This window comes from Squalius cephalus (genome assembly GCF_949319135.1).
Source record: "Squalius cephalus genome assembly, chromosome: 3".
Classification (NCBI taxonomy): domain Eukaryota; kingdom Metazoa; phylum Chordata; class Actinopteri; order Cypriniformes; family Leuciscidae; genus Squalius; species Squalius cephalus.
The window spans coordinates 59212483-59234066 of NC_137124.1; the positions used below are offsets into that span (position 1 = coordinate 59212483).

General features: G+C 36.7%; 1 protein-coding gene across 1 annotated transcript in view; it reads left to right on the forward strand.

The window, feature by feature from the left end:
• Nucleotides 1-21584, forward strand: part of piezo1 (piezo type mechanosensitive ion channel component 1 (Er blood group)) — a 147170-nt gene that overhangs the window by 36934 nt on the left and 88652 nt on the right. The window contains exons 2-5 of the mRNA XM_079864979.1: nucleotides 939-1034; nucleotides 14480-14602; nucleotides 15920-15962; nucleotides 16982-17135. Of these exons, the coding sequence (XP_079721105.1) occupies nucleotides 939-1034; nucleotides 14480-14602; nucleotides 15920-15962; nucleotides 16982-17135 (416 nt within the window). The remainder of the gene's footprint in view (nucleotides 1-938; nucleotides 1035-14479; nucleotides 14603-15919; nucleotides 15963-16981; nucleotides 17136-21584) is intronic.

A 21584-nucleotide genomic window follows, 5' to 3' on the forward strand; every position in this document is an offset into this window, starting at 1 on the left:
ACCCGGAAGAACAAAATTGCTTGGAAAAACGCAAAAATAACCAATTTCCACTTACTGATAACATTTATGAGAGCTTTTAGTCTCAACAAATGTGTTTTGGGGTTTCATGACCCGTTCAGGCCACCAGACCTCTCAAACAAAGCCTTCGGTTGTGAGCATGAACCAGAGATCGGGAACGGCTGAGGAGTTTTGGAGGGTCTGAGGTGTTGTTTGGATGGCATGGAAAATGCGAGTCAGGGAAAACCTTTACTAGTCGCAGCGGGAGTCAGGGAACTCCTGTATTCCCTGGCAAAGCCTCAAAGTGTTGGGAACTGGTCCCAGAATGCTTTACACACGGACCTCTCAGTTTGATTAGAGCAATCACACAGCTTCAAGAGTGCTTCATCAGCGCTATCAAACACTCGCGGACCGGCACTCATCAAGCAGATATATAGCAGCTTTTATAGTGACTTTGGGAATAGTCGAATAACTTTGAAAAAAAGAAAAGATAAATCTATTTCGATTGTGCTTGTCGATTCCGATTCTTATCAATTCCTAATTTCAATTCGATATCATTCACATTTAGTCTTATTGCAAAACATTTTAAATAAAATGGCTAAAAATAGAAAAAGAAAGAGGGAAAAGGAGATGGCTTGTCAAGGGACGTGACAGCAGTGAAATAAGTGGATGGTGAAAGGCAACAGGGAGGATTTAAAGTGTGACATCTGTGCTTGGAGGCTTGCAGATATTCATGTTAACACTGGACTAGCTATAACCAGTTATATGGTAACTTTAAATAACCACTGAATCAAAATAAAATTGTACTCTTATCTGTGAAATAAGCATGTGTTGCTGAAAAAATACGCCAAAGTTGTTGCTGCACGCCCCTGGGTGTTAGACTGCTGTATGACGCAGCGTTGAGTGTCTAAAACTGATGGTTTGTCTCTTCTTCTCCACAGCCTGCATCTTTCGCTACAACGCTCTCTCTTTAGTCTACCTTCTGTACCTGCTGCTGCTACCCTGGTTTCAATGGCCCAACAAACACACACTACGAGGTAAGAGTGTTTCTCACGCTTTCATTTTCAGTGGCGCAATGCTGTCTGACTAGAAGACGGCTGATTGCTGAACAAAATGATTGCAAAACGAATGATATTGTGTGATATGGGTGCAAATGAACTCTGCCTGGAGTAGCTTTGATTTTTTTGTCTTGTTGTTGTTGTGTGTGTGTATTTTGTTATGATACAATAAAAAAGAAATCGATCCCAAACAATCCCTCTCTGTCTAGTAAGGGTTGAAACTCAAGACTTGAAGTCTGTTTGCCAAACCACATCTTTTGGCCGACCTTGATAATAGAGGAATCCATTATAAACCACAACACATTGATTCCTGCAGGATTAGACTTCAGAGATCCTCAAAGCCTCAACCATGATGGATAAACTAAAGGTTCTGGCTCTCAAATGTGGTTTTGCATCGGCTTTTCCCATCCGAGCTCCAGACTGTGTAATGTGTAGGGGTCAGGGGTCAGATCCGTTTATCTTTATATAAACTTTATATCTCTCGAGCTGATATGGCAGGTGTTCACCGGAGCTGGACACAAAACTGCTGGCATTATGTATTTGATAACTGGGTTTAAACAAAGAGCTGTAAAGCGGATGAGGGTTTGAGTCAGAACAGAAGTATGTGGGATAATAAAGCGCTCAGACTATTTGTGCCTGTCAACACTGCCATTAAATCCAGTTCTGTGACTCTTCTAGCGCCTAAGATGCTAGAGATCCATTATTAAAGTGCCCCTTTTATGCTGTTTTAAAGGATTAGTTCACTTTAAAAAAAAAAATTGCTGATAATTTACTCATCCCGATGTCATCCAAGATATCCATGTCTTTCTTTCTTCAGTCGAAAAGAAAGGGATAGTTCACCCAAAAATGAAAATTCTGTCAGTAATTACTCACCCTCATGTTGTTCCAACCCCGTAAGACCTTCGTTCATCTTCGGAACACAAATTAAGATATTTTTGATTAAATCTGTGAGTTGTCTCACTCCTCCATAGGCTTCTAAGGGACTGAAACTTGCCGGCCCAGAAAATGTATTAAAGACATCGTTAATATAGTCCAAGTGACTCCAGTGGCTCGATCTTAAGTTTATAAAGCGACGAGAATACTTTTTGTGCGCAAAAACAAACAAAAATAACGACTTTATTCCACTTTTCATTTCCTTCTCTCTGGGCCTCGAGTCTTTTCACGTAGTGTTTAAGCGTAGCGCGTCTGTGTTGCACGTCACCACGTAGGCTCACTATTGGCCGACGCTGGTCATGTGTGATACGTGGTGACGTGCAACACAGACGCGCTACGCTTAAACACTACGTGAAAAGACTCGAGGCCCAGAGAGAAGGAAATGAAAAGTGGAATAAAGTCGTTATTTTTGTTTGTTTTTGCGCACAAAAAGTATTCTCGTCGCTTTATAAACTTAAGATTGAGCCACTGGAGTCACTTGGACTATATTAACGATGTCTTTAATACATTTTCTGGGCCGGCAAGTTTCAGTCCCTTAGAAGCCTATGGAGGAGTGAGACAACTCTCAGATTTAATCAAAAATATCTTAATTTGTGTTCCGAAGATGAACGAATGTCTTACGGGGTTGGAACAACATGAGGGTGAGTAATTACTGACAGAATTTTCATTTTTGGGTGAACTATCCCTTTAAGGTTTTTGAGGAAAACATTCCAGGATTTTTCTCCACAAAATGGACTTCAATGGCAACCAACTATACCAATGTTCAAAGAAGGTTCAAATGTCCATCTCAATGCAGCTTCAAAGTCTCGATACGATCCCAATCGAGAAATAAGGGTCTTATCCAGCGAAACGATCGGTCATTTTCTAAAATAAATATATACTTTTTAACCACAAATGCTCGTCCTGTACCATCTCTGAGTATTGCGTCATCACGTTGGAAAGGTCACGTGTCACGTCATCTGTCTAAGTTATTTGTCTGTGGACTCTGGTTCAGAAAGGAAGGGAAGGGCGATAAATGTCATCTCATTTTCTCCTCCAATTTCAAAATCGTCCGACATCTTTGTTTTAATTTATTATTATTTTTATTTAAAAAAATGTTCATGACCTTTCCAATGTGATGACGTAATACGTGGCGCATCTCAGAGATGGTACAAGACGGGCATTTGTGGTTAAAAAGTATATATGTATATATATTTTTTTTTTTTTTTTTTTTTTTGAAAATGACCGATCGTTTCGCTGGATAATTTCGCTGGACCCTTATTTCTCGATTGGGATCGTGTCGAGACTTTGAAGCTGCATTGAGATGGACATTTGAACCTTCTTTGAACATTGGTATAGTTGGTTGCCATTGAAGTCCATTTTGTGGAGAAAAATCCTGGAATGTTTTCCTAAAAAACCTTCATTTCTTTTCGACTGAAGAAAGAAAGACATGGACATCTTGGATGACATCTATGGAAGCTTGTTTCCACCACAGAAAAAAAATAAAATAATAATTGCGACTTTTTATCTCACAATTGCGAGTTTACATCTCGCAATTCTGACTTTATTTCTCAGAATTGCGTGAAATAAAGTCGCAATTGCGTGTTATAAAGTCAGAATTGCGAGATATAAAGTCAGAATTGTGTGATATAAAGTCAGAATTGCGAGTAGGGATGGGCGATATGGCCTAAAAAATTTATCACGATAATTTCAGGTATTTATTGCGATAACGATACACATGACGATAAATTATTTTCTTCTGTAAAATATCAGATTATGTTTAAGTTGTGTTGTGTTTTGTTTAATTCCATTTTTCTTTATTTAAATTTCCTTTTTTTTCTTTATTTAAATTTCGTTTTTTTCTTTATTTAAATTTCGTTTTTATTTATTTAAATTTCGTTTTTTTCTTTATTTAAATTTCGTTTTTCTTTATTTAAATTTCGTTTTTATTTATTTAAATCTACCCTTTACTGTGTCAGTAATTTGTTAGTCAGAAAAATATTAGACTACCTTTTTAAAAGTATTGCTTAAGTTAACAGACCTGTGTGTGTGTGTGTGTGTGTGTGTGTGTGTGTGTGTGTGTGTGTGTGTGTGTGTGTGTGTTTTATATCACTAGTGCAGTGTCCGTTCTCGGAGCATATAAGCCCTGCTCGCGTGAGGTGAGCAGACACACTCGGTCTCTCTCGCGCACTGTCGCTCGCTCGCGCAGACACACTCCGTCTCTCTCGCGCACTTTCGCTCGCTCGCGCAGACACACTCGGTCTCTCTCGCGCACTGTCGCTCGCTCGCGCAGACACACTCTGTCTCTCTCGCGCACTTTCGCTCGCTCGCGCAGACACACTCGGTCTCTCTCGCGCACTGTCGCTCGCTCGCGCAGTTCGTTTCGCTTTTGTCCAGTCCGGCGCCTCATATGCCGCTTCCCGCTTTCTGATTTTCTGTAACCAAACCAGTTCCAAATTGTGGAGGTATTTCCTCGCTTAACAACAAGCTTCTCCTCAGCCTCACGTCCGCCTTCCGCCATGCTTCACTCCGCACGTGAACAGTAAATCGGGCACGCACAAAACTACGTCATCAACTAGACTTATCGTTATTATCGCGAGGAGGCAACTTTTTATCGTGGGGAGAATTTTCAGCGGTATATCGCAAACGATAAGATATCGCCCATCCCTAATTGCGAGATATAAAGTCAGAATTGCGTGATATAAAGTCAGAATTGCGAGATATAAAGTCAAAATTGTGAGATATAAAGTCCAATTCTAAGAAAAAAAAAGATGGACTTTTTTTTTTTTTTTTTTTTTACCTCAGAATAGTTTATATCTCACAATTCTGACTTTATAACACGCAATTGTGACTTTATTTCTCAGAATTGCGACTTTATATCGCGCAATTGCGACTTTATTTCTCACAATTCTGACTTCATATCTCGCAATTGCGACTTTATTTCTCAGAATTGCGACTTTATTTCTCACAATTCTGACTTCATATCTCGCAATTCTGAGAAAAAAAGTCACAATTCTGACTTGATATATCGCGATTGTGAGAAAAAAAGTCAGAATTGTGAGATAAAAAGTCGCAATTATTATTATTTTAATTTTTTTCTGTGGCGGAAACAAGCTTCCATAGACATCAGGGTGAGTAAATTATCAGCAAATTTTTTTTTTGAAAGTGAACTAATCCTTTAAAGGCTCCTAATGTTGTTTTTGAGTTTCTTACAACAGGTTTACATGCATAAAAGGTCAATTTTCTCATAATATACAGTAAAACCAAAATGTATACATATTTTACAGAAGAAAATGAAGAGTTGAATAAAGTCTTATTTTATTTTATTTTTAAAAATTTTTTGCACACAAAAAGTATTCTCGTCGCTTGATGAACTTAAGGTTGAGTCACTGGAGTCACTTGGACTATTTTAAACTTTGTCTTTACTAACTTTCTGGGCCGGCAAGTTTCAGTAACAGAGAAGCCTATGGAGGAGTGAGACAGCTCTCAGATTTAATCACAAATATCTTAATTTGTGTTCTGAAGATGAACGAAAGTCTTACGGGGTTGGAACAACATGAGGGCGAGTGATTACTGACAGAATCTTCATTTTTGGGTGAACTAACCCTTTAACTGCTGTAAAGTGGATGATGGTTTGAGTCAGAACAGAAGTATGCAGGATAATAAAGCGCTCAGACTAATTGTGGCTGTCAACACTGTCATTAAATGAATAGTTGAATAGTAAAAAAAAAATAGTTCTGCGACTCTTACATATTCACCAGTATTTGTAAGATGCTAGAGATTAATATTCCCATTGATGGCAGTTGCATGCATGCTAAATATAAGTGCACGTCACCATTCAAGCCAGGGTTATTATCGTTAACTAAGAAAGGTAACACTTTATTTTACAGTGTCCTCGTTTTACGTGTTACTGTAGATTATGCATAATTACATCCCGCTAACCCTCAGCCAAACCCTAACCTCATAGTAAGTACATGCTAATGATTATTTCTTGGTACTTGCAACGAGTGGATCTCTGAGCTGAGTGAGTGAGTGGAGGCGGGGCTCATTTGCATATTCATAGAACCGCGCATACTAAATGAGGCAAGGGTGTCGAGTTACATTCAAGATATTTTAAGGCATGAAGACATTTTTTTCAAGGGAAAAAAACGTTTAAATATGTAATTTTGGTGATCAAAGATGAGTTTTAAGGGATAAAATGATCGACTACAGGAGCGACGGGTTTGTGAAGCTGTCTTTTGTCTTCCGGTTTGTATTTCCACAGCGATCTAGCGCATTTATGAATGAACGGCTCGTTCTAAAATCTTCCCGGTCGACTGACATTCGTTAAGACATCTGCTTTAAACATTAGTCATCATGATCACTTTCGTTAACTTTACTTTAAGTAAATCCACTTCAAAGGCTAATCACTCCTGGACAGCATTACCATAGAAATATACAGAGCGACCGCAAAAACGGAAGTTAAAAGACAATATTAAATTTTTTGAATAGTAATTTTTATCCAGACATCAATGGCTTATTGATCATTATAGGTGTTGTCAGTCATTTAGTTGTTGTTGTTAGTTTGAGTTGAGAAATACACATTTCAGCATTATCACTAATCTGTGTGTGCATTTCCCTTGAGAAGCAAGCAAGTTGACTCATGAAACCATTTGTTTATTATATCACAATCGCAATATTGACCTCAATAATCGCAATATGACATTTCCCCCGAATCGTGCAGCCCTAGAGCCGCCTATACTAAACGAGGCAAGGGTGTCGAGTTACATTCAAGAGATTTAAAGGCATGAAGACATTTTTTTCAAGGGAAAAAAAACGTTTAAATATGTAATTTTGGTGATCAAAGATGAGTTTTAAGGGATAAAATGATCGACTACAGGAGGACTTTACGGAGCGACGGGTTTGTGAGGCTGTTTTCATGCATCAGCCTGCAGTAACGGTCATGACTTGTGTTTCTGTGTACATAAACTGGCATGATGACCTCATGTTGGGCGTTCACACTTTTTCTGTTGCCATAACAGTGTGTGTGTGTGTGTGTGTGGTTCTCTGTTGGATGGCATGAGGAAAATCATTCCAGTGTCTGATTTGCATTATTGTCAATCCTGTAAATATATAAACGCTGCCTCTGTGCTGTATTAAAAACAAAGACATCAGAATCGCCAGATCCACTGGAGAGATATCCAGATCCTTTATCCTTTCTGAGATATCTGTGTTCTACTACTTGTGTCTGATTTCTTATTATTGGTATTTTAAAGTCCAACATTATTGCATGATAGACTGCTGAAGTTGATATAAAATGTTTTCCACCTGTCATTATGTTTGTTTGGTTGTTTGTCTATTTATTTTAATTGTGAAATTGGTATAGTAAGTGAAATGACTATTTCCGTTTTTGGGGATTAATATTTCGAGCCTTTTTTATACAACAACACGAATTGGATATTTAATTGTCCGTGCTCTTTTACTCTATTTTTACATTTAGATAATCTTTTCCGTCATCTAACGCTCATTTACAGCTAATATTTAAAATGCTAATAATTGAATAACACTGTATAAATTAATATCTGTTCTTTCTAATGTTGTGATGCCGTACAATTCATCTTAGTCTTTAGTGTTTTGTTTATTTATTTATTGAAACCAAACCATGTGGATTTTTTAATATTCACCCTTTAGCAGAAAAATATAATAATACTAATAAAAAACAATATTATTTTACAATTATAATATGATAATAAAATATCTATCAGCTTATCTGTATTGTAACATTAAGATCTTTTTTTGTTTTTAATTTCCGAAAACCTAGTCTAATACCAGAAAGCTAACAATATGATTCCTGGAGCATAAGTAACACACACACACACACGCACACACACACACACACACACACACACACACACACACACACACACACACACACACACACACACTACAATATATGTCTATTTCTATTGTTATTAGTATTATATTCTAATTGTTTTACTTAACACCAGTGTGAATGTAATGTAGACTGAAATATTATATATTATTAAAAATAGGTTTAAAGTTCAGGTTTAATGCACAGACTTTATCTGTGTTCAGTTTGCACACTGAACAAGTGAACATGGGTTGCATCTCTTCATTTTAAACTCTTCAGGTTTTGCACCAGACTGATGGGTCAACCGTGGGCTGATGTTGCATGTCTCATATCTAAGGATTAGCTTTATTGTTTTGTCAGAGAAGTTAATCTTGCTTTAACTTTATGAAAGTGGTGTAGAATTCCTATGTCTACAAAGTTATCTTTCCTCTGTCTGGATTGTTCTCAGATGTGACTCTGATGACGGTCATCTGCGTGTCTTTGGGACAATCTGGAGAGAAAATCCCCTCGACAGCCAGCCATAGTAAAACGAAACCTGGCGGTGAACAGTATTAATGGTTTTAATGAAAACCATCTTGCTTTTTTCCCTTCTGTGGATTAGTTTCACATTCTGTGGCCGGGGAATCCGGGGAAGCCAGTTGTGAACAATCAGAGGTTTAGGAGGAGAAGAAAGCTGTAGGAAAATGTAGATCACAGCTACAGAATGTTAGCCTGGGTATATTTGGGTCAAATTCACATTCATACTCACAGTTTCCTCAATTATGTAGGTTTAAGGCTTGTTAAGTTCAGAATAGCTTGTTCTGCTCACTGTCTTGGTTACCTTTGACCTTTTACTGTAATAACTGATGCATATTGCATGCGAAATATGTAAGATTGTTCTCAAAACTCAAAAAGGTCCAATATGATGGTTGACTTTACACTAATGTCAAGGTTTAAAGTCATGCAAACGTCTTAAAGAGGTTTTCTTGGTCAAAGTTCAAAAATGGTTTGAAGTCAAAATCAAATTAATCCAAAATAATTAATAAATTAAATATTTGTTGCAATAGCCAACTATACATTGTATGGGTCAAAATTATCGATTTTTCTTTTATGCCAAAAATCATTAGGATATTAAGTAAAGATCATGTTCCATGAAGATATTTTGCAAATGTCCTACCGTAAATATATTAAAATATATATTTCTGTGAGTGAATGCAGCACAATCGCCAACATAAATGGACAACTTTAAAGAAGATTTTCTCAATGTTTCGATTTTTTTGCACCCTCAGATTTTCAAATAGTCATATCTCGGCCAAATATTGCCCTATCCTAACAATCCATACATTAATGGAAAGCTTGTTTATTCAGCTTTCGGAATATGCATAAATCTCAATTTTAAAAAAATTGACCCTTGTGACTGGTTTTGTGGTCCAGCGTCACATATTTGGTTTGGTACTTAATAATTTTCCATTACAGATTATTTAAAGTGGTTTGTTTAATAATGGCTGTGTTGTTCTAAATTTTCCCCTCAAATGCAAACTGGTATGAGACTTTCCGGATGCTTTCCCACCACTATCTGTGTGAGCGTAACGTCCCGGAAAGCATGGATGCTCTCTTGGGGTGTGTGTGTGTGTGTGTGTGTGTGTGGTACGTGTCGCCCACTGTCTCACAAGTTACTTCAGAGACTTGCGTAAGTCTTACTCTCTCTCTCACCAACATTCACGTCTTCAACCACAGTGATACTCGTGGGAACAGTCGTTTTTGAGTCATCTTGAAGCATTATTTGTTTTGATAATTTGGTTTCATGAAATATAACCTGTATTTTTAGCCATGATGTGCATTATACACTACTTGGAGCCTTTAAAATGTGTTTTATCATCTGAAATATGTGGTGACTGGCTCCATAATCTTATAAACAAATAAAGTTCATAAACAAATAGTGAACAGCTCTGAGGACATAATTTAACATCCTAAGTATTTATATTCTGTATCTTTTTTAATAAAATCCTACCCTGTTTGTTGCTTTGCATAAAATTAAACAATATACAGCACAATAACGAATTTATTGATCAAATAAAATGTACACAAACCTGTATTTTACCATGCACCAATTTGATGGAACTGCACTGCTCTCTCTTAAAGAGGTTGCAAAAAGCCTGTGATAAATATCTCAACCCCTGGGTTGTTACGTCTGACCCAGGATCTGGGTTACACAAAAACTACCCAAACACTGGGTTGTTACGTCTGACCCAGGATCTGGGTAACACAAAAACTACCCAAACACTGGGTTGTTACGTCTGACCCAGGATCTGGGTAACACAAAAACTACCCAAACACTGGGTTGTTACGTCTGACCCAGGATCAGGGTAACACAAAAACTACCCAAACACTGGGTTGTTACGTCTGACCCAGGATCTGGGTAACACCAAAACTACCCAAACACTGGGTTGTTACGTCTGACCCAGGATCAGGGTAACACAAAAACTACCCAAACACTGGGTTGTTACGTCTGACCCAGGATCTGGGTAACACAAAAACTACCCAAACACTGGGTTGTTACGTCTGACCCAGGATCTGGGTAACACCAAAACTACCCAAACACTGGGTTGTTACGTCTGACCCAGGATCAGGGTAACACAAAAACTACCCAAACACTGGGTTGTTACGTCTAACCCAGGATCTTGGTAACACAAAAACTACCCAAACACTGGGTTGTTACGTCTGACCCAGGATCTGGTTAACACAAAAACTACCCAAACACTGGGTTGTTACGTCTGACCCAGGATCTGGGTAACACCAAAACTACCCAAACACTGGGTTGTTACGTCTGACCCAGGATCAGGGTAACACAAAAACTACCCAAACACTGGGTTGTTACGTCTAACCCAGGATCTTGGTAACACAAAAACTACCCAAACACTGGGTTGTTACGTCTGACCCAGGATCTGGTTAACACAAAAAATACCCAAACACTGGGTTGTTACGTCTAACCCAGGATCTGGGTAACACAAAAACTACCCAAACACTGGGTTGTTACGTCTGACCCAGGATCTGGGTAACACAAAAACTACCCAAACACTGGGTTGTTACGTCTAACCCAGGATCTTGGTAACACAAAAACTACCCAAACACTGGGTTGTTACATCTAACCCAGGATCTTGGTAACACAAAAACTACCCAAACACTGGGTTGTTACGTCTGACCCAGGATCTGGTTAACACAAAAAATACCCAAACACTGGGTTGTTACGTCTGACCCAGGATCAGGGTAACACAAAAACTACCTAAACACTGGGTTGTTAAGTCTGACCCAGGATCTGGGTAACACAAAAACTACCCAAACACTGGGTTGTTACGTCTGACCCAGGATCTGTTTAACGCAAAAAATACCCAAACACTGGGTTGTTACGTCTGACCCAGGATCAGGGTAACACAAAAACTACCCAAACACTGGGTTGTTAAGTCTGACCCAGGATCTGGGTAACACAAAAACTACCCAAACACTGGGTTGTTACGTCTGACCCAGGATCTGGGTAACACAAAAACTACCCAAACACTGGGTTGTTACATCTGACCCAGGATCTGGGTAACACAAAAACTACCCAAACACTGAAAAATAACCCAAAATACTCAACCCAGGATTTGGGTAGAAAAAATAATCCAAGATTTTTTAGTGTGTGTGAAAACCCCCTTAGAACGCTCTTGGTCACCAAGATGAAACAAGTGTTTGAAAAGCACTGAAAATCACAATTGTCTTTGGTTAAATTACACTGTAGTGATTCGCCAAAATAAACCGTTCGTATAACAACAGGATAACCTTCAAAATTGGCTGAAAATATCCCAGCGCTGATGTGTAAAACCTCTGGCTTGGCTTGCTAAGGCAGACTGTTATTCTTTCCACAGAAACTCAGTAACTCTACACCATCTATGGAGCAGCGTCAAGTGCTCTGAAGCCCCGATTCTTGTTAAAACAATCACAGCTACACGTGTCAAAACACAAGACATCACAGTCCTCTAGTTCTGTGGAAAATGGCCTGCAGATTTCACACTCCCGCTGTAGAGAGGAACAGGTTAGATGCGAACGAACGCTGAAGTGGCCTTTCATTGAATCTCACTGGAAAGAAAAACGCCAAGACAAACTGGAAAGACAAATACAGCTCTGTATTTCCCAGGTGTCCTCACTCACCTCGTCAAGCCCGAATATCTCTCCTGCGATGCCATCCGTTCTCACACTCTAAAAAACAACCCAGTTTGGGTTGGGCTGGGTAAATATAGGACAGAACACATGTTGGGTTCATTTTACCCAGCAAGTTGGGTTAATTTAACCCAGCATAATGGGTTGATTATGCATTGACCATATGCTCCATAACCTATCCATAAACAATCAGTGTACAGTTCTGAGGACATATTTTAACATAGACAAATAACCCAAGATTGTTTAGAGTGCACATACAGAGTATGTACTTCAGTTTCCAGTATAGTTTCAAGTAAGGGAATGGCTCGTCTGATGTCTGTCTATTAAAACCTTTATCTGTCTATTAAAAACATTATTCAGCAGTGCATTTCCATCAGTGTTTAGGTAAAGTATAACCACATTCAGGCTGTAATTGTCGACTGTGCAACTTTCCTGCTTACTAAAGCACTGTTACTATTCATACTTGCGGTTATTAAAAACCCCTTAATGTTACGTCTTAAACTTTTAGAGTGGTCGTTTGTGGTACGGACATGATTAAAGTTATGTGTCTTGTTGGGGAGAGTTGTGCTTTTACTTTTCTAAACAATCAGACGGTTTTCACCTGGTGGACTGAAAAGACAAAAAAATAAATAATAATGCATTTAAATTGCCCTTATTATGCTATTTTTGGATGATGGGTGTTATGTAAAAGGTCTGCAAAGTTTCAAAGACAAAGTTATTTTCTCCTAAAAGAAAGAATCAATTCTGAACTGCTGAAACGAGTCGTCAGTAATTCCAGTCTCACTTCCTGTTACAAACCAATGTAACTAATTTGCATAATGCCAGCCTGTGGTCTTGATTGGCTGAACGGCGTCTCTTAGCTCCGCCCTCAAACACTGTAGTGTATCTGAGACTGGAGGAGTTTGGTTCGTGTTGTTCGTGTGGAGAAGACGGTGTTTTCTGAGATTGATACGGTAAAACCCACGCCATCGTCACTGTTCGTATCACTGTGATCAAGAGCTGAGATTCAGATATGATAATGAGCGTTTGCTTTCTGACCAATCAGAGCAGAGCAGCTCTCAGAGAGGCGGGGTTTAGAGAGACTGAATCTTTGATCTACTGTTTCAGACACTGAGAGAGAAGAGCTGATGCTGTAATGGAGATTATGAGGAAATTAAAATGTTTTTGACCTTGGATGTGTGTGAACCTGTTGTAGGAGACGCCAAAACACATAGGAGCCTAAAATAGCATAATATGGCACTTTAACAGATGTCAAATGTAAAAGTTTGGCCCTAACAGCGACCAGTTGTAGCTGAAGTTTAGAGGTCTTTACATACAGTCCCAGTGCTCTTTACCTATTTTATTTTTATTTATTTGTATTTTGACAGTCCTGCCATGATCAGAATAGCTGGGCCTGTTTTTGCATTTTTCCTAACTCTCGCAAAAGTTAAACACTCACACATGTGCTTATTTTCTCCTATACCTCTGCGCTGTTGGAAAAATACTGTTAGAAAGCCCGTCTTTGGGTGGCAACAATGTAAATTTTGCAATTAAATATTACAAGAGTTTCTGCAAAGCCTGTAAAGCTATTGTTATGACAACCGATGGATGGGTAGTTGACAAATACTGTGTTCATGGACGTTTTTAACCATTTTTTTTTTTTTTTTTAAATGGCAGATTTAAACCAATGAACCTTTAATATGAGGTTTATTTTTAAGCTGAAGCTGGCTCATTTGTTAATGGAAACTGTATAGATTTGTAATATTGACCATCAAACCAGTTATTGGACTTTTGTGAAGAAAAGTTACATGATTTTGAGTGTGACAAACTACATCATCATAGTCTTTAATGTAATGTTTAAAATGTATCTTTATAAAAGTTCATGATGCTGTTGCTGATTAAATATAGCATTGAATAAATATATTTTCGTCAAGTTAGATACTGATTATTAATCTCTCCTTATCTAAACCTAAACCTTATCTAAATGTAACTGTCGGACTCGTAGATCCGCCATGTTTGTAGTTTTTTAACATTGTATATTCATGTTTGTAGTTCTAATCGGATATTTAGAATGTGCTTGTTATCTATGCTTGTGATTTGGGTATTTGCTCTTATTTTCTACTGACTGTTCACTTGCCTTTAAATAATGTCTGAACTTTATTAGTTAGGCTAGTAGTTTTTGATGTGGTACCAGAGTACTTAAAGTGTGCTTTAAGTAATAAATGGAAAGCAAAGTCGGGGTGACCCCCAAAATTATTCTTGCTGGTCCAAAAAATTATTCGATTTGTGACTCAAAAACCATAATATGACCCGAACCGTGAGTTTTGTGATCCGTTGAACCACTATCATTTAAACATACTACAATTTGGGACACATTAATTCTAATTTCAAATACCATTTAGGATGGAAAGTATGTGAATTGGGACTTTTTTTACTGATCTATTCTGTACCAGCTTCAACTTCTGTGCATTTCTCTTTTCTTACTGTATTTTTCCTCTCCATCCCGCAGGACACACTGGACGTTTCATCAAGGCTCTTTTCAGCACCAGTCTGGTTTTCCTCTTGGCACACGTGTGCTTCCAGATCTGCTTATACACCATCCCCAGCCTGGATGATGCACTGGGACACAACTGTGAGTACAGCTTATTTCAGGTGCATGTTCAATAATGGAGCGTTTTCTCTTTCAGTCATTTTGACCCGGAAATATTTTTTGAAAAAATTGAGTGTTCATCGGAGGGGTCACGGGAGACCCCGTGGCTTTTGTCGCACTTGAACCATCAATACACCAAAAAAATATATAATTATGGATTCGAGGAGTTTTGTGGTTAAAATTGAAAAAAGTAACAAATCCTTCACTCGCGGGTCAATCTGACCCCTTTAGGAATGAATGGAGTGCGAGGAATGCTCCAGTACACATAGAAAAACATAAAAATGCTCAAACTTTACCAAAAAAATTATTTAATAATGTCTACATGTGTATCTGAATGCATACTGAAGTAAACTGACTTTAGGACCCAGCGGAACAGCTCAATTGCTCCATATAGAGCTATAAGGCCATCTAGTGGCAAGAGTTATGAAATATCATGTTATATTATTTGTTTTCCACAAGAGGTCGGCAAAGACACACAGTGTAAGATATTTAGAGCTGAACTAAACCTAAAACTGAACTAAAAATGCATGAAATTGTGAGTTATTTTGAAATTAAGTTGAAAGAATGTGAGCAATGTGCTTAAATTGCTAAATTACTATTTATTTATTATTTATTGATTAAATCTTGTAATTTACAGGTAAGTAAAATAAAAAATAACAAAAAAATCTCCCCAAAAAATTGCATTAAAAATATAAAAAATATAATAAAAATGAAATAAAATAAGCTTTCTGGACAAAAGTATAATTAATATATAATTTTAGGGCTTCGGGTAATTTTGACCCGCGAGGGAAGGACGAGGAAGTAATGCGCAGATTTGTTATCAAGAATTTTTATTTTTTTTATTTCATTTTATTATTTTGTACCCTTATCATGAACTTGTGATACCCAAGATTTTTTTTATGACTTTTTTTTTTATAGCGCTTTAAATCAAATAAATACATTTTTATTTTCAAATCAACTTTGCAGAAAGTCATAATGTTAATGAATATCTTAATGTCTTAGTGTTGCATTAAGCAGATTATATATATATATATATAGCATATTTAGCATATAGATTATTTTATTTATTTATTTATTTTAATTTTTTTTTATTATTGAGGAGGATACAGGTAAGGTTAGGACAGGTTTGGTGGTGTGTGTAGGTTTATTGTTGGAATATTGTTTATTGTTATCTTGTAGACTTCACCTGACTCAGTTCAGTGGCTCGTGGAAATGTGTTCGCTTCGGTTAGCTTGTCTTTCTCACTTCTAAACCCTGATAAGCACTTGTAACCCTCTCTCTCTCTGGCTCTCTCCTCAGGCAGCTCATGGGAGACTCTAGCGAGACACGTCGGAGTGTCCAGGTATGTGGAGAATCCGGAGAATGAGAGCATGTAAACGCGAGGCGTCACGTTGAGCCGTTCCAAAGTGATCAGTGTTAGATCATGTTCAGGTCAAGGCCATGTACTCTACACCTCATGCAAATAAAGTTTACATCAATAAGAATACATTTATTTAATTTTTTTAATAGCCACTTTCAAAATATACTTTACAGAGAATCATTACGTTAATGTTTATAATATCTCAATGTCTTATAATCGCATTTAACAGATTAGAGCTGGCTGATTATTTATATGGACTTGTGGAATTGAAGAAATTTGATTTATTTATTGCATTGATTCAAATCAACTTTACAGAAAATCATTATGTTAATGTTTTAATATCTTGATATCTTAATGCCTTATAGTCGCATTTAACAGATTAGAGCTGAGTGAGAATATATAGCTTACAGCTTTTATTTTATTTTTTTATTTTATTTTATTATTATTTAATTTTTTGTACCCTTATTATAAATTTGTGATACCCAATATTTTTTTTAATAGCGCACTAAATCAAATAAATAAATTGATTTCAAATCAACTTTACAGAAAATCATCATGTTCATTTTTAGAATATCTTAATGCAGAATAGAGCTGGACGATAATATATACAGCAAAGATATTTTTATTTTATTTTATTTTAATTTAATTATTTCTTTTTTTCCGTATGAAAGGATATTTGACCATTTTCAAGCCCTGTTTTGTGCCCTAATCATGAACTTGTAATACCCGAGAATTTTTATTTGATTTAAATTAATTTTATTTTATTTTATTTTATTTAAAAAAAATGTGTTCCCTTTTCATTAACTTGTGAATCAGAATTTTTATTTTATTTTTTATGAATTATTTTTTTAATAGCGCGTTGTTTCAAATCAACTTTACAGAAAATCATTGTTAATTTTTAGAATATCCAAATATTTTATTTTATTTTATTTTATTTTATTGTTTCCCTGTAGAGGTGTTCTCTGTGTCCTCAGCTGTGGTGTTTGCTCTGTCTCCTGCAGACTCCCGCTGGAAGAGCCCTGGGCCGTCGTGTGGCTCCTGACCCCAGATCTGGGCATCTTCATCCTCTCTCTGATCACACTGGTCCTCTGCAACCGGCTGATGAAGAAGAGGGACGAGGGGCTCGTGACACACGTGTCTGCACTTCTTCATGAGGTGAGCTTCTGTCCTCTTGAGTAATGCTGCCTTAAGGCCCGAAAGACTCTCAGCAAACGTCTCTTTCTTTCTTCCATTTGGTTAAAAATAAAGTAATTTGTGCTGATGTTGTACCGCTAAACACTTGTGCTGCGGTTGAGGAGGAGACAGGGAAGGTTTGGAGGAACGGGTGGGTTTAATGCTTGGTTTTTCCGTATGAAAGGATTTTTATTTTATTTTTTACCATTTTCTAACCCTGTTTTGTGCCCTAATAATGAACTTGTGATACCCAAGAATTTTTTATTTTTTATTTTTTTTAATTTTATTTACTTATTTTATTTTATTTTATTTTGAACCCTTATCATGAACTTGTGATACCCAAGAAGTTTTGATTGATTGATTGATTGATTGATTGATTTATTTAATTAATTTGATTTTATTTGATTTTATTTTGTACACTTATCATGAACTTGTGATACCCAAGAATTTTTATTTTATTTTATTTTATTTTATTTTATTTTATTTTATTTTATTTTCCCTGTAAAGGTGTTTTCTGTGTCGTCCGAAATTTTTATTTATTTTATTTTATTTTATTTTATACCCTTATCGTGAACTTGTGATGCCCAAGAATTTTAATTTAATATTTTTTATGACTTCTTTTTTTAATAGCGCTTTAAATCATATAAATAAAACTGATTTCAAATCAGCTTTACAGAAAATCAATGTTCATTTTTAGAATATCTTAATGTCTTGTGTTGCATTTAGCAGATGGAAAAATATCCCTGGTGTCTCTTCCTAGAATCAAAACTACATTAGTGAAACATTACTCCATTATTTTTCTTACTGAAGTTTTGCCATGCAAATGTGAGATCATCAGGAACAACTGCATGTTCTGCTTTCCTGCTGAGTTATATATCCATAAAATATTCTGTACTTTTCAGATGCAGGGAAATTATGACCACAAAATGCATATGCGCCGCGCTTCCACTTTGACATGCAACGCTCTGTTCTTGTGGGATCATCGATTCGAGAATTACCTGCCTCTTTATATCATGTACAAAAACGAGTTGTGGTTGATCATTGTTTAAGTTGGTCAGGTGGAAGCTTCCCGTTATCTGAGTCGTTAGATTCCCTTTCAAGTTAAACCGAACGTTTATGTGGTCGTGAAGACCTTTGAGTTTCTGCGTATGATATAATGAGAGTTTTCTCAAATGAAATGGTGAAATGCTGGTGAAGTGACTCATTTCAACAGTAGTCTTTGAGCTTTAATATTCAGATACTTGTCCATATTGATATTTGATTCATTGTACAGCCCTGCTTTTGATTTATTCATCCAAAAACTGCCAAATTCTCTGACATTCAGGGTTCCAAATTCCATTTTTATGACTGAATCCCGGGATTCCATCCGCTCTTTTGCGGATCATAGGGCCCAAAATTTATTTTGCGAATCCCACTTTGAGAACCCCTGATGTAGATGGTGCTTCAACATATTGTAAAAAAATAAAAATAAAAATATATATATCTACAGTGCTATGCATAAGTATGGACACCCATGCTAAAGTTGCCTAAAAAGAGGAATAAAAAATCATCTTTTGGAAATTGAACTTAATGCCTTAATTTAAAAAATGAGGAAAAATCCAACCTTTAAGGACACCAATTTTCTTTGTGAATGAATAATGTATCGTAAATAAATAAATGTTCTTCCTTAAAATACAGGGTGCATACGTCTGGACACCCCTATGTTAAATTCCCATAGAGGCAGGCAGATTATTATTTTTAAAGGCCAGTTACTTCATGGATCCAGGATACTATGCATCCTGATAAAGTTCCCTTGGCCTCTGGAATTAAAATAGCTCCACATCATCACATAGCCTTCACCATACCTAGAGATTGGCATGGTTTTATTTCAGTTAGCCTAATAGCTGGTTAGATTTGCATTGAGATATGATCTTATGGAAAGTACCCCATGCCAATCTCTACTATACTTATTCACATCACTGTATATATATATATAATGTAGTTGCTGGTTTCAGAGAGAATAAAACTTTTTGCGGATACAGTACAAAACAGCATGAAGAAACTCCTGATGAGACTAAATTAGTCTTTAGTTCAGTTTACAGAAATGTTTGACCCGAAGGCTTATGTTTGCCAGAGAAATTGTACTTCACCAACCTAAAATGTTATTTAAGTTATTAAGTTATTTAAATGGATGAGTTGGAGCAAATAATATTTCTTTAGTCTTTGTATTGTTTCAATACTTTACTTTTTTGATGAACATGAAAAGTCATAATAAAAAAAACCAACATGTTTAAATCATCATATTCTTTGATTCTCTTTAAATATTGTTCATAGTGTAAGTTTTGACTCCTAAATCTCCACCCTGTGATATTTTATGGCATTTCTTTTCTTTTCTTTCCCCATTCGACTCTATTGTACACTGAACTGAACAGCGGCCCAACAACTTCCTGTTGCCGTTTCCAAGCCAACAACATCAACAAACACTGGCTGGCTCACTATATGTGTCAGCATAGAAAAATATGACTTTTATAGACCTTATGCACCAGAGAAACGAGGGCGCCGCCATCTTTAGAATATTGTCTTTGAACTTCCGTTTTTCCAGTCGCTCTGTATATTTCTATGGCATTGCTGTCCAGGAGTAATTAGCTTTTGAAGTGGATTTACTTAATATAAAGTTAACAAAAGTTAACGAAAGTTATCATGAGGATTGTAATGTTTAAACCAGATGTCTTAACAAATGTCAGTAGACCGGGAAGATTTTAAAACGAGCCGCTTATTCATAAATACGCAGAATCGCTGTGAAAATAAAACCGGAAGTCAAAAGACAACGAGCGCAGCGCTGAAAAGGGGCGGGGCTACATAAGGTCTATAAGATCAATTAGCAATAGAGGCCCGAGTGCTTGACCAGGCGTGCGTGTCTGCTTTACTGGAATCTAACAATAGACACCGTTTCAACATTGCTTATGTATAAATATTATTCCCAGATCCAAAGCTGACCTCTGTTTACCCGTCTGACTCGTTTCTACTCCTTTCTTACCAAGTTACAAACTACTTATGATTTAACATGCTTGAACTATAGTCAAGCTGGCCATCTGAAAAAGTAGTGGGGAAACAGTGCATTTTTATTAATATTTTATACCAGATTGGTCACACTTTAGATTAGAGTCCAATTCTCACTATTAACTACAACTTTTGCCTCAATAAACTCCTTATTACTGCTTATTAATATTAGTAAGATAGGATTAAGGGATGTAGAATATGGCCATGCTAAATAAGGCATTAATCAGCTTTATAAGTACTAATAAACAGCCAATATCCTAGTAATATGCATAATAATAAGAAACAAGTTAATAGTTAGAATTGGACACTAAACGAAAGTTATAATTTTAAAAAATATATATATATCAGAAGTTTTTGCAAAAATTACCCACCGGCCTTAGCAAGCACCACACATAGATTTATAATTGATCTAAAACTATTATAGAATGTATTTACTACAGATTATGGTTTAAAAAGACCAATCGGGTTATTGAAATGAGCCATCATAGAGAATGAATTGGCTAAATGAATCAGAGCTGAGCTTAAAGGTCTTAAGTCCTGGGGAATTTTATTTATTACACCCACATCAAATCATCGTCTTATTCGCAGAAAACTGGGTGTGTCAGGTTATTAAGAGTAGCAATTTTCATTTCCACACAACTTCTACAACAGTGTTACTTCTGCTTTATGCCGACATTTAATGCATTGTAGCCTTTTAGCCAACTTGCAACCACCTGCCTTGTAAATTGGTGTAGCAACAACATGATATCTAAGCAACACATTCCTAAGTATTCTGTGGCAGTATGAGACTGAACGATTGGGAAACACAGTTATAGCCTGATGCGATGCGTTCATACATGTGTCTGCACTCGCTGCTTTACTGAAGAGAAAAGAAACGAATACTGTTGCTTTTATGTAACTTTTGATGCAGATATAGAATTGGCAGTGACATGTACATGTAACTAGTTTGTTAATTGCATGTATTACTGTTTCATTTAAACTACGTAACCTGAAGGGTTAGTCCTGATCAGTAGGGGGTTTATGAAGATAGTTATGAAACTGGGTCTTGAATGCACTTTCAACACTTTGAAATGCAATGGGAGAATAAAGAGAAGGAAAAAACTACTCGACACACAACAGGCATTTTCATAACACCAAACGGCACACATCTTCCGGCATCTTTCCATCAGGAAACGGTGTTTTGTTTACAGCTTCCCATGCTGCTACGGAAAGTGCACCAGAGAATGAGATGGAAGTATGCAATGTTCATATGGCATCTAATCTTTTTCATATTTTGATTGGATAGAAGTTCGTTTTGTGAGTTTGAAACTTTCCGGAAAGTTTTTGCTGTACTACTAAAGGTCAACATTTCTGACATTTTTTCTTCTTCCCTGAGAGTGTATATTAGTAACT